The 16,209-nt window shown below is 38.7% G+C and overlaps 1 protein-coding gene across 6 annotated transcripts in view; it reads left to right on the top strand.

The window, feature by feature from the left end:
• The window catches only part of smap1 (small ArfGAP 1), a 136,809-nt gene that overhangs the window by 90,055 nt on the left and 30,545 nt on the right, over window positions 1–16,209 (top strand). For all 6 annotated transcript variants that reach the window (XM_044214003.1, XM_044214002.1, XM_044213999.1 and 3 more), the window contains one exon: window positions 5,004–5,067. In XM_044214003.1, the coding sequence (XP_044069938.1) occupies window positions 5,004–5,067 (64 nt within the window). The remainder of the gene's footprint in view (window positions 1–5,003; window positions 5,068–16,209) is intronic.

The raw sequence follows: 16,209 nt of genomic DNA, 5'->3' as shown, positions 1-16,209 counted from the left end.
TGATGCATTATTGTGTAAGTATTACCAGTGTTGCATCTGGTAAAGATGAGGCTAACTTTATATACTGCTGGGTAGCTTAATCCATAAACTGAATCTGAATATGCAAAGTAACTAATGTTGTCAAATAAATGTAGGGAGTAAAAAGTACAATATTGGTTTCCAAAATGTAGTGGACTAGAAGTATAAAGTAGCATAAAAATGGAAATACTCAAATAAAGTACAAGTACCTCAAAAATGTACTTAAGTATTGTACTTGAGTAAATGTACTTACATTTACATTTATTTACACCGCTGGTGCTGTGTGTGTCTAGGTCACTCATTGTCACTTAGGTTGTGGCATGTTGATACATATTGGGCAGGCAGATACACCCCGTCTCCTTCTCCTAGAAGTATTTTTAATTTTGAGAGGACAATTAAGCTCCTTGAAATCTGAAATTACAGAGTTAAAGTAAATGTTCCTTATTTCTTTGAATGTTTTACATTGTAGGAGGAAGTGCATCTCTGTCTCAGCCTTTCTCTCTCCTCAAACTCAACTGACCCTGACACCCACTCACAATATGTTGCTAGCCGTTTGTCAGCTGCATCACCTGGTGTCATCCCAGATAACTAAAGGAAAACCCAACTTGTCTGCCAGCGTTTCAAGAAGAATATTGGCAGCATTTCTATCCAAATCCTGAACATACTGCAGGGAATTTAAGCTTTTTATATAGAGTGACATTTAGGATTTTCTTATTTCTTTCTCCTCTGTCTCACAGCAGCTGTGTGGGATGTAGCATTGAAAGGCTATGTAATCTCATTTTTGTAACCCTGTGCATGGTCTGAAATGTCTGAAATCAAATGGACAGGCATACCATAAAGTGTTTTCTTGTTGCTCTCTCCCTGCAGATACTCTTAATGGAGGTGTGGGCTTTTCTGAGTAGAACTTTGTAATGTGGTTTGACCAACATGGGTTCGGCTGATAATGATGTGTATATGTTTGTTTGAGCACTGTGCTTGTATTGATATTTTGTACTATAAGATTTTTAGATATACACATTTTCTAATATAATATTGTTTCCCCTTAATCTTATGGTTAGGGTTGACGATGCACCAATCTCATTTGCCATATCGGTACTGGTGCCGATGCTTACCTGATTAAACACTTCACTTGACGACCACATGTAATACAGTTTTTTCATCACTGTTACTGTAATATTCAGTGGTTCATCTGTCAGTTACATTCATTCCGCAATGGTGGGCCAGTGAGTTTTTAGTGCCACAGCAATCCCTGGCCTCACGTTACTTTACATAAAAATTACTCAAAGAGATTCACTTAGTGAGTTTCACAGATTTTAAATTTGAGAAAAAAAGAGGACTGGTATTGGATATGTAATCTGTCAGCAGATACCCTGAATTCAAGATCAGAATGGGTATCGGGAGAGAAAAACATAGATCAGTACATCCCTATCCCTAAATTTTATTGTTGTCAGTGAGAAGAAAATCTGTCAAACAACTTTGAAGACCATCATGTGACACAAAACCTTTTGCTTCAAAAGTAATGCTAAGAATTTCTTGAAGGTTTAACAGCCACTGTTTAAGGAAGGTGACCCGCCAAATGGGAAGCCAAAATCTAGAATGTGATACTGCCTTTGAATGAATAAATGCTACTAGAAATGGAGTATTGCATTGGTTCAAACAGAGAACTGAAGTCGCATTTGTATTTTCTGATTGGCATCAGCTGCGTCATTCATGCTTCAGTTATCAGCTGCTTGGCCACCAGCTGACTCGTAATATCTAGTCATATTCATTCTGGTGTACATATTGGCGTTTATAACCTGACATTTTATCACTGACTACTCTGTCAATGCTTCCTCCACCACCTCAACCTCCTCATGTGCTAGGCTTTTGGTATTGTTGACATGTCAAGGAGATTAGTTCTTCCAGCAAAATTCTCTGATTCTTTGAGAGTTTCCTCAAATAATAGCATTAACTATAAATGGTCAATCCCTTGACACAAGTGTCTCTGAATGAAATAACTTTGTTGAACAATGAAATGTATTAGATATGCAAAGAAAATCTATCTAAATATTAAATATGCAGTTTAGTCAGCAAGGAATCTTTTTGTAGTGGAATGGACTGTACTTGTAAGTACTAGTCTTTCTGACTACTCACAGCACTTCACACTACATATCACATTTACACACTGATGGCAGGTGTCAACTGCCACTGTTCAATCAGTTTAAAGAAACTAACTCATTTACACACACACTGAAGACACAGCCCTCGGGAGCAATTTGGGGTTCAGTTCACTTCGACATGTGGGCTGGGGGAAGCCAGGATTGAATCGCCGACCTTCCGATTGGTGGACGACCCGCTCTACCACTAAGCCACAATATTTCATGAAGTCTGTTTTCCCCCTAACCCTAACTAGTTTTGGTAATGCTTTCCCTGTGATACCTGGTATTTCAGACTCCTGTATAACTGCACTTCACTGTCAGTCAATATGAATGCACAGCACAAACCAACCCCTTTCTGCTGTACACAAATGACCTTCCTGCTGCAATTCACGCCGCCACTGTTCAAGCTTTGCTGCAGTCCCAACACACATCAATTCGCAACCAATGCATTCTTGATTAGGAGCGGACACGGTAATTGTTTTCATTGCCTTGGATTGGAACGACATTGAATTTAATGTGGTCCATCGATCTTTTGTTGGGGGGAAATTGGGTTTGTTACCAGCGTTGTAGATCTCTCATGGCCCACGTGTTAACTTTTTATACTCTCTCTCCCTCGCCAGATTTTTCTGTCCAATATCACTCTATCTGGCCCCATCCTCCCTTCTTTATTCTCCTACCCTTTGACTTTTAATCTCTCCCTCTTTCTCCTTCCTTCTATCTGTATTTCATTTTGTTTTTTACTCTCTCCTATTGCTCCCACACTACCTCTTTTTTCCCCTATTCTACTCCCCTAATTTGCTTTTAATTTCAAAACTCAATTAGTATGGTTACTTATCAGAAACAATATTGCGAAGGCAGTATAACACTGACAAACAGCTGAAAGGTCTACTCGATATATGACTTAAAAGATTAGGTTATTGTCAATATTGCTGTTTACTGATTTTTTTTGTGTGTCGGTTATTTGATTTACTTAAAGTAAGCATTTAGAAGGGGTACTCTGTACATTCTTTTACCTTTGCTTTACTATGGAGCATACAGTAAATATATGTTTTTATTCTTTCAAGTGTCTATCATTGCCAAAAGTTCCAGAAACCTTCAAGAAAGCTAGATCTCTGTTTCATCTGGAAAAACTGTGCTGTCTTTCTATTTTGTTCTGTAAAACAATTGAGCAGATTTCCTGCCACTTGTGGCATACCACAAAATATGCAGAGCGAGGAGCCTTGTAGAAGCTTCATCTTGTCTATAAATTTAAGGTACCCTGGTTAGTTTTCTTGTTTAGTGTTTCTTGACCAAAACACATTGTGAGTATTCTTGATCCCTTACAGGTTACTGCACTGAATGCTTTTCTTTCCTCATAAAACATTTGCATAGTGAATTTATTGAATATTTTGTACCCTGTGTTGTTAAAGCTGCACTAATCAATATTTTTAGATTACCAATGAATTAAATGACTACATGTAATGTGAAAGGTTGTCTCTTGAGAATTGAGAATTTAGTGGCTAAAGAGCCAGATATTTTTCTCAGGAGTTGGTGGAGACCAAAACAGAGCTAAGGGAGTGAGAATGGTTGACTTTCATAGGGTGAACAGAAACATTACTCCAAATGAATGCTTATGTTGCTCTATGTCTTCTGGATATGTAACTAGGGAACGGTTTCATTTCATTTCAGTTTTATTTATATATGCGCCAATGCATAACAGAAGTTATTTCATTACACAGTTTGCTGACATGTTCACCATATAAACTTTATAAGATGATGATTTGTCAATATTGTATTTACAGCATGTTCCTCGGACCCCAAGTGGCCAAAATAATTAAGGCGGTTTAATGTGAATCATATCAGCTAGCAGTCCTTTTTTCCCCTGCCTTTTGCTAGCGCATCGTTATGCTTCTTGTCGCATAACCAATCAGTGGAAATGAGTGAAACTATTAGCACGAATTAGGGCTGGGCTGATGAATGATGCCATCATCCATCACCGATGGCTGATAGCCATCAACCACTGAGCCCTCTATCTTCATAACATTGTGATTTAAAAGTCCCCCCACCCCCGTTTTTGGCGAGTAAAATCTTGTTACTGAAAGTGCAATAAAAGCTTTGCGAGTAAAATCCTTATATGAGTAATTTATCACTATGACTAGTATTTAAAATATTTTTTATAATCATATAATCTGCTTAATGAGGTAACTCAAGCATAGTGTTAACCGTTCCTGCTGCAACTTTCAGACCTTGGTCGGGAAACGCAGGAAAGGCTTAGTTTTCCTCCAGGGCTGAAGTTGATACTAACCTTAGGGCTAATCATAGGCAAACTGTAGCCTACACTGTACATTTACTGCAACTAGATACTTAGGTGAGGATGGGCTGTGACTGGGCTCAAAACGTACCCCCTTCCCCCAAACGATGTGGACATCATCATATGCCATTTATGTCACCCACGTGCATATGTGCGTGATAGTAGAACACAAGATGCAAACAAAACAGGGACTCACACCCTTAAAACAATGCTCCATAGTGCCACTAGTGATCAAAAACTCCACAGGGTCCCTTTAAATAAAAAAAAACTCTCCATTGAAATCCAGAATAATGGATTTTTTTTTAGATCTTTAGATCTCAGCCAAAACATCTACTCAATGGTTGGGAAACTTTCAGGATACACACTAGGGCATGCATAATAGAGCAATGATTTACAAAATCTAATCATGATAAATGACTATCAAAACTTAAATAGACAGGTCAAATCCTTGCATATGATTGCAGTATCTATCATATTGTAAAATTGAGAACACTGGGGAAAATTGGACATTAAACAATTTTATATAATTTTCTTACCTTTGTCTTTGTCTTTCTCAGCAGTCCGAGTGTAGAGCCAGTCCCAAGGAAAGCACAGAGCCGGCTGTGGATCTGCTGGGCCTGGGTAAGACATGACCAACCTTCTACCAACTTACAATATAATAACCCTCAGACAATATAATAACTATGAGTGTATTCAGATGTTTTCCTATGTGTTAGATATGTAAATTAAACCAGTTGAACATTTTTAGATTGTTGTATTAATTGCAGGTTAAATAATGTGTAATATTATAAGGGGAAATGTTTAATGCTGTCAGGCTTTATTTGAGTGATGTACAGAAACCTTTTTATACCCTCATTGTGGGAAATCTATCTTTAGCTGGTTTAGTCCTTAATCTAATAGGAACAAAATAATTGGAATGGGCCCTTAAAACATGTAAAAACATATATCTATGTAAAAACTGCAGACCTATGGAGCTAAAAGGTGGTTTTAGGAAAGGGAAACAATTACGCTTAATGCATTTTTGTGGCTTTAAATTTTAGAGCAAAAAAGGGAAAAGAAGTATGGCATCAAATGCTTCTGAGTCAGCAAAGATGTGGGGATACATCAGAGACCAGATTTAGCGTATTTAATTTAGGGCCTCTACAGCAATGGTACACCCACTCATGTATTTTCGCTTATTTTGGCTGATAAGTGTCAGCCAGTCTCAGGTGTAGTCAAACCAAAATTTGCTCGCCATTCATTTCAGTGAAGAATGGGTTAAGGCGTACTCGATTCTGGTCGCAAATTGATCTCCACCTCCTTCGGTTTGCGTAAAGTTCAATCCTTTTTACTTTTGACCCTCGAAATCGTGACGCTCTGCAATGTCCATCCAATTTGAGAGAGGGGGTGGGATTGACCTCTTATTCAGGATAAGTTGATTGTTCATATTCTTATATAATTGCACTGTTAAATAATACATGCAGTAGAGAAGGAGGGATGCTGCTTGGCTGCAGGGACACTTTTCCCACAATTTTTGCAACTTTCCGAAACCAACAATCTTATAAGCAAGTTCATTCATTCTTCATTCTTTAAACAACTGCTTTCATCACTTGTTGCATGGACAAACACAGAGACAACAACAACAGAGTTACACTATGGATGCCTATGAGGAGAGACTGTCTGAAAGTGTGAGCTGTTATTCCCATTTGTGCAATTATCACTTCTCCCCCCACAGGCTTTTTGCCCTGCTTTCAAGTGTAACTCTCCTGTTAGTATTGTTGCACCTGTTGGGGCAGGACAACTTAGTGTCACCTCTATCATTGTTATCAATACATGGAGTTTGGTCAGTATACTCCCCAGAAGTGACCCGACCCAACTTCAACCAGGCAAGAGGTCTTATCTGGCAAAATTACTGAAAACACCATATAAACCCTGACCTACAACAAAGTGTCTGACATTTGATATAATTTATCATCACACCATCTATATATGCACAGTGCAAAACAATCTCAAAATAAAGCAACAACTGGCCAGGAATTTGTATTATCAGTTTGACAAATGTGTAGACATAGATTACCAAGCTGTCAGTTGAGGGGGAACTGATCATGTGTTCTTTACCGCATGCATGCATTTTAATGGCATTTGTGCCTAATTGAATGCACCAAGAATATGACATTCAACAAAGGTCACAAGCTGGATACAAACCTGTGACATTTTGAGTACACGGTATGTGTCTTGGCCAGTTAACCACCACGAGATTCTGCTCCATGCTCAGTAAAAACACAGCAGAAAAAGTGAGGGTTGGTTCAGGGTTTTCACCATAAATTTGTAATATGCAATCACAGTGTGTTTTCCCAATACAATGCTGTATTGTATTAGACATAGCTGAGGGTAAGCTGTGCTGACAGAAGAAAGAGCCAGTGGATACAGCATTGATCAAACATTCTCGACCGCAGCATGGTAGAGCGAGAGTGGATGCCCTGCTATAAATAACCGATGCTACACACCTTGCAGCCATGTCGAGTGGATGAGATTTCACACATAATCAATAAGTCAAATACGTGGCAGTATGCCTTCAGCACTCACACATCCCCCCGTTCCTCCATCCATCCCTCTGTGTCTCTGGTTACTTTACTCTGCAGCTGTCAAAGAGGCACTCTCTGCCTTTACTTCTATATCTGTGTGTGTGTTTCTGTCAGTTCCTCTCTTCAGTTTAATTTAGTTTAGCAGGCTGTGCTGAAATGAAAGTAAAAAACAATATTGTGAGGACATCCAGATTAGCATTTTTATACAAATTTTCTTTCCATCCTTGCATTTTTCTTGTTGGTATGCCAAACAATTAGACCACTATTGTCTTTTTATTAAATATCTAATATAAAAGAAGGCTTATTCTCGATTACAGCAACTTTAAAACATATTTTGTTTTATCATCATGGGACACAAAAGCTATCAAACAAAATCTAAAATAAAGATTTTGTTTGATAGCTTTTGTGTCCCATAATGATAAATGCTGTCTCAGAGATGTTCCATCCTGCCAAAAATAGATCTCTTCAGGAGCCACTGAATCAATTTCAGAAACTTTAACTGATGGAGCACACCTGTCTGTTAGTTTCTGTTTTTTCTGTCTCTATGTCCCTTTCACTTGTACCTCGGTCTTTCCCTGCACTAATGGCCTTGACACGCTGAATTGACACTTGTGTCCAGAGAAAGTAAACAGGATTCTTCCTCCGTGTTGTCTCCGTGTTCTAGGAGCAACTGTCCTTGTTTTAGTCCCAGCTTTACCTGTAGTAGAAATGTTTAAGTTATTCTTGTTTCAATATTTTTAATTAGGATAAACACACATTTTATTGATGTGAACAGGGATAGAGCATTTTTCTTCTTCAGTTTCTGTTTCCATTCACTTAACATTGGTTCAGACCATTTCCAAATACATCATCAAACATATAGATTTTTTTCCAAACGCCTCTGGCATCTTTGCTCTTAGAGAGAGACAAAAAAATATGGAGAAAAATGGGAGAAGGGGTACACAGCTGGGTCTTCCAAAACAATGAAGATCATCAACAATGTATGCTTCATGCTTCAACATGCTAAGACTACGTCCACACTAGGTGAGCTAATTTGAAAACGCATCTTTTTTTTCTCTGTACCATCCACACCAAGTCGGTGTTAAGACTCATACTGCATGTCTGTCTGTGTGACAGTAAGGACAGCCTTGTGTCGCCTCTAACCCTCTCTTTGATCACTATATATTTCTCAGCACCACTTTAGTGGTAGTATTTCTCTGTTCTTGGACCTCCCCGCCCTTCCACGCACATACGTGGAAAGCCATAAGGCAGGGAGAGCAGCAGCAAGACCCCCAAAACGACCATACCAGGCAAACCTGCCTGGATTTCCATGCGCTTACATGGAGGCCAATTAAATCTACATGGATTGCTAGTTGAGGTAACAAGCTAGTGAGTTAATAAGTGAGCCCAGCAGTTTCTCGAAACATTATTGTATGAGCTGCAAATCAAAAGGCATTGCTTTTGAGCATCGAGGATGGCTTGAGCCTCGGGCCAGAAATAACGTTCGTATTTTTTATTACTTATTATTACTTTATCAAAGCACTTTTTACAAGGTGGTCACACATTACCACTTGTTGAAAATATTTTTAGATATGGGAGTTACAGTGAATTAACACAACAAGGTAACAATCCTTTCCTCTGATATGAACATCTGGGCTGAGGAAACCTGCTTTACTTCATTTGTGTGGCAAACTTCTGCTGGACAGATGCAGGCAGCTGAGTCATGAGGCTTGTAGGCGGATGACGACCATTGGCCCATAGCCTTGAGCGTAGAGACAGGAGCTACGGATGCGGAGAGAATGAGCAGTGTAGCGCTCTGGCGGGAGGCCGGAGGGTTGGCAGAGGAGGCGAAGGCGAGAGGTAAACCAAGCTTGGGACATGAGCTTCCCCTCCTCTGTGGCAAAGAGAGGCTCTTGTTTTCTGGCTTTGGGTCGGCTTCTCAGGTAGCAAGTCATAGAAGACAGAGGGCAAAAGCAGAGTTTGTCTCAGAGATTAAAATTGACGTTCTTTTCCTATCCCTATCAGTTTTTGAGTGTTTTAGAAATATAGAGAAGTAGTGAGGGTTAATTGTTAATTGTAATGTCAGCTATAGTGAGGTCATGCGATCAAAAGATCTGTGCGTATAGTGAACCACCTCTGAGAAATTCGTAAAAAGCTCTGAGGAAGACTGTTTCTAATAATAAGTCTGTGTAAGGACCAAAGCACCTGTGCCTTAAAAATGTGATAAATTGTTGCATGTGTGGGAGAGTGAAAGGGCGACGTGTATCATTGTCTTGTGGTTCTATCTCTTAAGGCCATTTAGCAGGAGATGAATGGGTTTTCTAGCAGGTGGATGGATCCAAACAGCGCGGATGGAATTGAATACCTGCAACAAGTCCCTTTATGGAGGATGGCTGCATTTTGTGGGATTCAAAACAGTGAACAATAACAGGCATGCACGATGGAAATATTGACAGCCCAAATAGGTATGGAGAAGGTGGCACAAAAGGAGGTGAAGTAAGACCATGCAGATTCATACATTTTTATTGTAGACTTAGCTAAGCCATGTAGCGAGCAGCAGATAACATAAATGATTGCAGTGTTGAGTTTAATCTAGCAGTTTGAATGAATGGGTGGCAGGTCAGGCTATGGTGCTGTCTCCAGGCACAGTTGGCGAAATTCTGAAATTCAAACCGGGACAAAGAATCAGCAATTAATTATCTAAGCCTAGAATATGAGCTGCTCGAAGTTAACAGTGCAGATGACCACGTAATATATTGACAGTTGCCTGATTGTCACAAAAAACAGGATTTGTTTCCTCGACCAGTGTTTACCAGACAAGCTGTAACAATTGGGTACATTTCCATTAGAGCAGTAGTATGTTTACATTCATTGATTCATACCAAAACGCACTGACACATTGTGTATCCTTGGGGCCTAACAAATGTGTCGAATGCATTTCATTCCTTATAAAACATTTGCAAAGCTGATATATTAAAACATGTATCGTTGTACATCTATGTATTCTTGCTAGCAGTCTTTGTTGGTGCATTGCTATATTTCTTGGCACCAATTGTCAGTCAGCGGAAAAGTGTGAAACTGGTGGCAGGAATGTGTATCACGTCACCTGTGTGCTCGTGCATGCATATCTGTCCTTTTGCGCATGTACGACAAACAAAACATCACTCCATAGCGCTACTTGTGGTCAAAAACTCCAATGGTACTTTTAAGCTGCATTTATGTTAAACAGGCTGGGACTCAGCAGAGTAACAAGGCTGTGTCTTTACCACTCCTTACCAGATGTTGGCTGTGAAGCACAGTTTAGTTTTTTTACCCATCAAAACAAGACAAAGAAGAACTGATTAAGCCTCTTTTCTATTGGGCAGACATTTTGTAGCTTAGTGTAGACATTCTATAAACATGGCCACATAAACCTGTTAGGGGGCCCAAGGGAAAAAATCGAGGACAATTTAAACTAATATAATAAAGTTAATAGAACTAGAATTTGATACAGGACTCCTCTACAAGACAGGCCCACAAAACTAGGTAATAATGCAGGACCCGCCTTAGCTGATATGAGTATACTGTAGTGGTGCAAATTGCTAAAATCAATATATATGCAGTGAACCTGGGTTTTAAGGGCCACTGGCGGTCTGTACCCCCAGGGCAGTTGCTCACTTTGCGCAGCCTTGACTGTAAAGGGACTACTACTATTTTGCCATTATCCAACTTGTGTTAACAGACTTAAACTATGTAAACACAGCAAGTGTCCGCCATTACTGTCTGTTGGCTGATGTTTGTTTGCATGCTCCCTTCAAAGATCCATTAATAATGTGTGCAAATTTGCATCAAAACACCAACATCACACTATAAACTATTGCATTATCTGTTCACCATTTTATATCCGTGCACATTCGGGGACCCAGCAGGAGGTGGTGTCTTACTTCCTTTATCACCTGTAAACAAACATATTGAACCAGTAGCAGGTCATTTTGTGTCCATTTTCCACACTTTCCTCTCTATAATGATTCTGTCTACAAGCAGCTAATGAACGCGGTCACCAACTGGGCTCGTGTTCTTTTTTCTGGACTCACTTGATCCCAGATCACTCGCAGGGGGGTGGGCAAGCTTCATTTCATGCCCTAGTTGTGACTTGTGCTATGGGACAAAGTGGGTTAACTGAACATACTTTTGGGTTCATGGCTGTACCAATACTTCAAAGACCAAGACCCAGTGAATTTTATTATTGATAGAATGCAAAAGCCTGCAGCATTTTGAGCATTGGGATAACATAATCATAGAACATTTTCAGATGTATTTGTGTGAAATCTATTCAGAATATTGTATTAGAATCAATGCTGGGCTTAATCAAGTCAGATATTTTACTCCTTGTGGTGGTGGCTAAGACCTTAATGTGACAGCCCCCCACTGCTGAATGAGGTCGCCGCATTCATTGAAGATACTGGGAGGCTCTGTATATGTGTGTGTGTGTGTGTGTGAATGTACTCGGGGCAAAGGGGTTTGGGGTGATTATAAAACACACCCCTAGCCTGAACTATTGGTCTGTTTCCATGGTGAAGTCGAGAGTGCTCTCAAGAAGCAGCTCGTCAGTGATGATGGTGATGATGGGCCCTTTTTCTCCCTGTGGCTCATTTCCATGGCAATGGGTGAATTAGTTTTTGGTAAGAGAGGGGGGATTAGAGTGGTAGGAGGGTAATTGATGCACATGAAATTGTATTTTTCACTCTATTTCAGTATGTAACAATGTGACTCACAAATGTCATTCCTGTCAGCCCCTAAAGTAATAATCATAGTTATAATAGGCTTTATTCCTCAAACACTTTTTACAGCAATTTACAAAGTAGTTTAACTATCAAAATAAAAGCCAAGCTCATAAATGACATGAAAGCATCACAAGATGGCATCCATCAATAGTTTAAATATTAGGATGAAAGATGTCACAATCACAACATTTTTTGAAAATGAGTTTAAATAAGTGGTTTGAAAGGATGTGGAGTGGTCTTTCTGGCCTCCTCAAAGTAAATGGTTTTCCTTGTACCCTGCTGTCTGGCTAAAGGAGCTCAGTCTTGTTCACACTTTAAAAGGGCTAAATTATGGATGTTTCATCACTGTGGTTATATAAATGACCTCCGCTGCTCACTCACTCTTACACACACAAAATTCTCAACTCTCGCTGTCTCTCAGATGACAGTACATTGTGTAATGGGAGTTTCTTCTTTAGCACCATGGGAACAGTCTCACTGGACAACACTTTTTGCCATAATGATACTGTTAAACATCTTAAACATCAGCCATATTTTTAATTTAGCTAATGTGTTTGAGCTTAACAAGAAACAGAAATGATATGACTCCTTCCTTCGTTTTCTTGGGAAGTAACCATCAAATAAGGATCTTACTTATATATATACTCTTAATGGAATATTTTAATATTTTGGGAAATACGCTCATTTGCTGTCTTTAGAGAGTTTGTTGTTGTTTTTCCATAATTAATATTGAGTTGTTAGCAAACTGGGAACAGTGTCTAGTGTTTATTTGCACATATTTTAGTTATTGGATTTTGTCCACCCCTTGTGTGTTCACTCATGTTTCATTCAGATAAGGCAATCAGGTTTGTTAAAGTCAGTTTGTTCAATACTGTTGCAGTTTTGTTTTGTTGTCGACCTCTTTTATGGACTAAATTTAGATGATATCCACTATTGCTTTGTATTTTCTCATTTGTTGAGTAAATAAAACCCATGATTTAAAAAAAAAAAAAAAAACAACTACATGTCCTTGTGTCTACCTGGCCAGTCCTCCCCATGAAACAGTTACATTTCAAACTGTTTCATGGGAGGGACAGTGCCGAGAAACTGTTTGTGTACAGATTAAACAAGCAAGATATAATGTTAATTAGTGAGCTCAGTGGCGTATTTTAGAACTTTGGACAGAGCCAGGGATAGCTGTGTCACCCTGCTTCCAGTCCTCGTGCTAAGCTAGGCTAAACACATCCTGACTCCCATTCTGTACTTAACATCCAGACATGAGATTGATATTGATTGATATTCTCATCTGACTCTCTGAAAGAAAGCAAGGTTGAACTATTTCTTGAACTTTAAAAGTTGTTTTCATATTCAGTGCTGTGGTGCTAAATACAAAAGAGAGTAAATAATGGCCATAGGTGGTCATCATAAGGTAAATATCCACTTAAATGATCCAACAGTAGTTTGAGACAGTTCCCTATGATATACATTTAAGTTGTAAAACTTAAAAATACAGTATGGTAAACTACTACCAGTCCAGTATCCTTTTTTGTGACTTTGAACATATGGCTTTTTCTCAACAGACATTTTGACTTGTCAGAGCAGGAAACACAATGGTTAAACTAATAACATTAATGATGGCTCCGTTCCATATAGATGCACCAATAGGCCATGCCAGAGATGATACCATGATACAATACCAGGCCCCTGGGACTGGCACACCTAAATGGAATGCAGCCATCATTAATTAATAGTACCTGTACCCTTTCTGCCACTACATCTCAAAATGCCTGCCATGAAAAAGGCCTATTCATTTTAACCAAATAAATGGAAAATATTAGTTTTGAACCATCTGTAAAAAAACAAAACAAAAAAAAACTACATCCATTGTGACAGAATGTGCCCTTTTAGAGTTAGTTACAATATCTGACTCTTGTTAATTCAACTACACTTAAATGAAACTAAACTAAACCAGCTCTGTGACACAATGTCAAATATATTTATTTATATTCATATATACTATACACATTTATTTAGTAAGTATTTTCCCAGAGCAAAAGGAAAAGCCTAAATGAAAAAGATTTCAGGGCAAAGCTAACTACTGAAGGAGTGCAGTCATCAGAATTTTGTTTGTGTGAATGCATACATCTTATAAATACCCTTGCATATGTATGTAAAGGTCATATTTAATAAGTCCTTTTAGTGTCAGTACCTTCACTTTTTTATGTCTTTATTAATCTCCCTTTATGCCTGTTCATTAATGTGGTTAAATATCTGTCTGTAGGTCTATTTTGTAGCTGTTCTGGAGCTTTCAATCATGTCGCATGATTTTCATCAGCAGGTTAAATGTTGTTTTTGACTTTTTAATTTTTCTCAGTGCAAAGAGGAATCTGTGCCATGGGGTGTATGAAGACTGTCTTCAAAAGTCATAAAAACTCAGGTTTTTAGTATTAGGTGATCATCATCCACATTATCATCATGAGTAACACACTGCACTGTGTTGCCAAAACATTTATGGATATACAACTTCATGTAAAATGTACACAAGGTTATACTGTATACTGACAGAATTTACAGCATTTCATTGTAAACTAAAGTACATAAATGATTACCTGCCAATTAAGAAAAGGTCTTACCGGGATTACACCAGGTGTCATAAATGTGCAGAATTTACAGCTCCATCACCTGACCTGTTTGCTTGGATGCCTTTGATTCAGTCATATATCTCTCTCTCTCTCTCTCTCTCTCTCTCTCTCTCTCTCTCTCTCTCTCTCTCTCTCAGTTCAATTCAATTAAATTGCTGGCATGAAAGTATTGAAAATAATTTTTCCAAAGCATCCAAGTACAAACTGATCAAATATCTGGACAATACCCCAAACAGTAATATTAAAAAATAATAAATACACAAAAACAGTAAAACAAACAATAACATAATATGGATAAAATATATTATATAACATCAAAATCATATATACAACCAAAATGTATGTGTATATGTAACTTTCATGTTCTTATATCCCAGTATCCCATATCCCAGACTTTAACCTGAATGCACACTAACCCATGGGGACTTGTGTCACTGTGGGGACAAAAATTGAGGTCTCCATGGGTAGAGACTGCTTTTTGAGGGTTAAGACTTTACAATTGGGTTAAGGTTAGGCACTTAGTTGTGATGGTTAAGGTTAGGGGCTAGGGAAAGCATTATGTCAATGACTGTCCCCCACAGGGATAGTGAAACAAGTGTGTGTGTGTGTGTGTGTGTGCACACTGATGAAGGGCTGATGTTTAGGGGAGGATGAAGGGATAGTGAGGACTGAAACATGTTTTTTTACCTACAAAGTGAGGACATTTTTGGAAAGTGAGGACATTTTGGCCGGTCTTCACAACTTCAAAGGGCTGTTTGAAGGATAAGACTTGGTTTTAAGGGTTAGGTTAGAATTAGGTTATGTATGGGGTTAAGCATTTATTTGTGATGGTTAAGGTTAGGGTAAGGGGCTAGGGAATGCATTATGTCAATGACGATCCTCACAAAGATAGAAGTACAAGGATGTGTGTGTGTGTGTGTGTGTGTGTGTGTGTGTGTGTGTGTGTGTGGAAGGCTGTCAAGATAATTATTTGTTTTATTCAGTGAAGTTTTTTTAACTATGTTTGTGACATCCAGTCACATATTGTGCAGCTAAGTATGCTGCATGTCCCTCTCCTTATAGAATCTGTTTCTTTTTAATGTCATTTAGCTCCATATATTCCACCAAGTATTCCACTCTGATATTATTATATTTGTCACCTTTTAAGACGAAGTGCATTTCTGTCTCTTCCTCACCACAGAGTCTTTCCACTGTTGGTAGCCAGGACTTCTTGTGTTGTCCTTTCTCTATGGCTAGACTGTTGTCATTGAGTCTGTATTGGGTCAGGATGTCTCTCTGCTTTGGATCTCTGACAGTAAAGATATACTCTGCCAGTTTATATCCATGGTTTAGGACCAGATAGCAATTAAGTTTGTTTTGTGTTTTGGTTTGATTTGTTCAATGTTCCATCTGCATCTTTTGTTAATTTCATAATTTGGTTTACTTTGATTAGTGGTTGGAAAGCAGTGCTGTTCTGAGGTTGAACGGTATTGGGTGTTATTTGATCAGTAAGTCTCAGGACCAGATAACAGAAGGGACTCTTTTTGGGGTTCAGTTCTTGGGTTTGTAGTGCCTGAAATCTCAGTGTGTCTTTGGGGCTCAGTTTGAGATGTAACCAAAATGTAAGTGTTCTTTTTTTAAAAAATGTTAATAATCATTGGGTAATGGCCTAATTCGGCCCTGCATGCATTGGTTGGTGTTTTTCTTTGGATGTTTAATAGGGACCTACAGAATTCTGCATGCCTCGATGGGATGCTTTTACCATCTAGTGTAGTCTTGATGACTAAGTGGACCGCAAACTTCACTACCATAAAGGGCGATTGGTTGGATTACACTGTCAAATATTTTAGTCCAAAT

The sequence above is a fragment of the Siniperca chuatsi genome, linkage group LG11 (assembly GCF_020085105.1).
Source record: "Siniperca chuatsi isolate FFG_IHB_CAS linkage group LG11, ASM2008510v1, whole genome shotgun sequence".
NCBI classification, from domain to species: domain Eukaryota; kingdom Metazoa; phylum Chordata; class Actinopteri; order Centrarchiformes; family Sinipercidae; genus Siniperca; species Siniperca chuatsi.
This window is presented reverse-complemented; position numbering and strand designations above follow the sequence as displayed.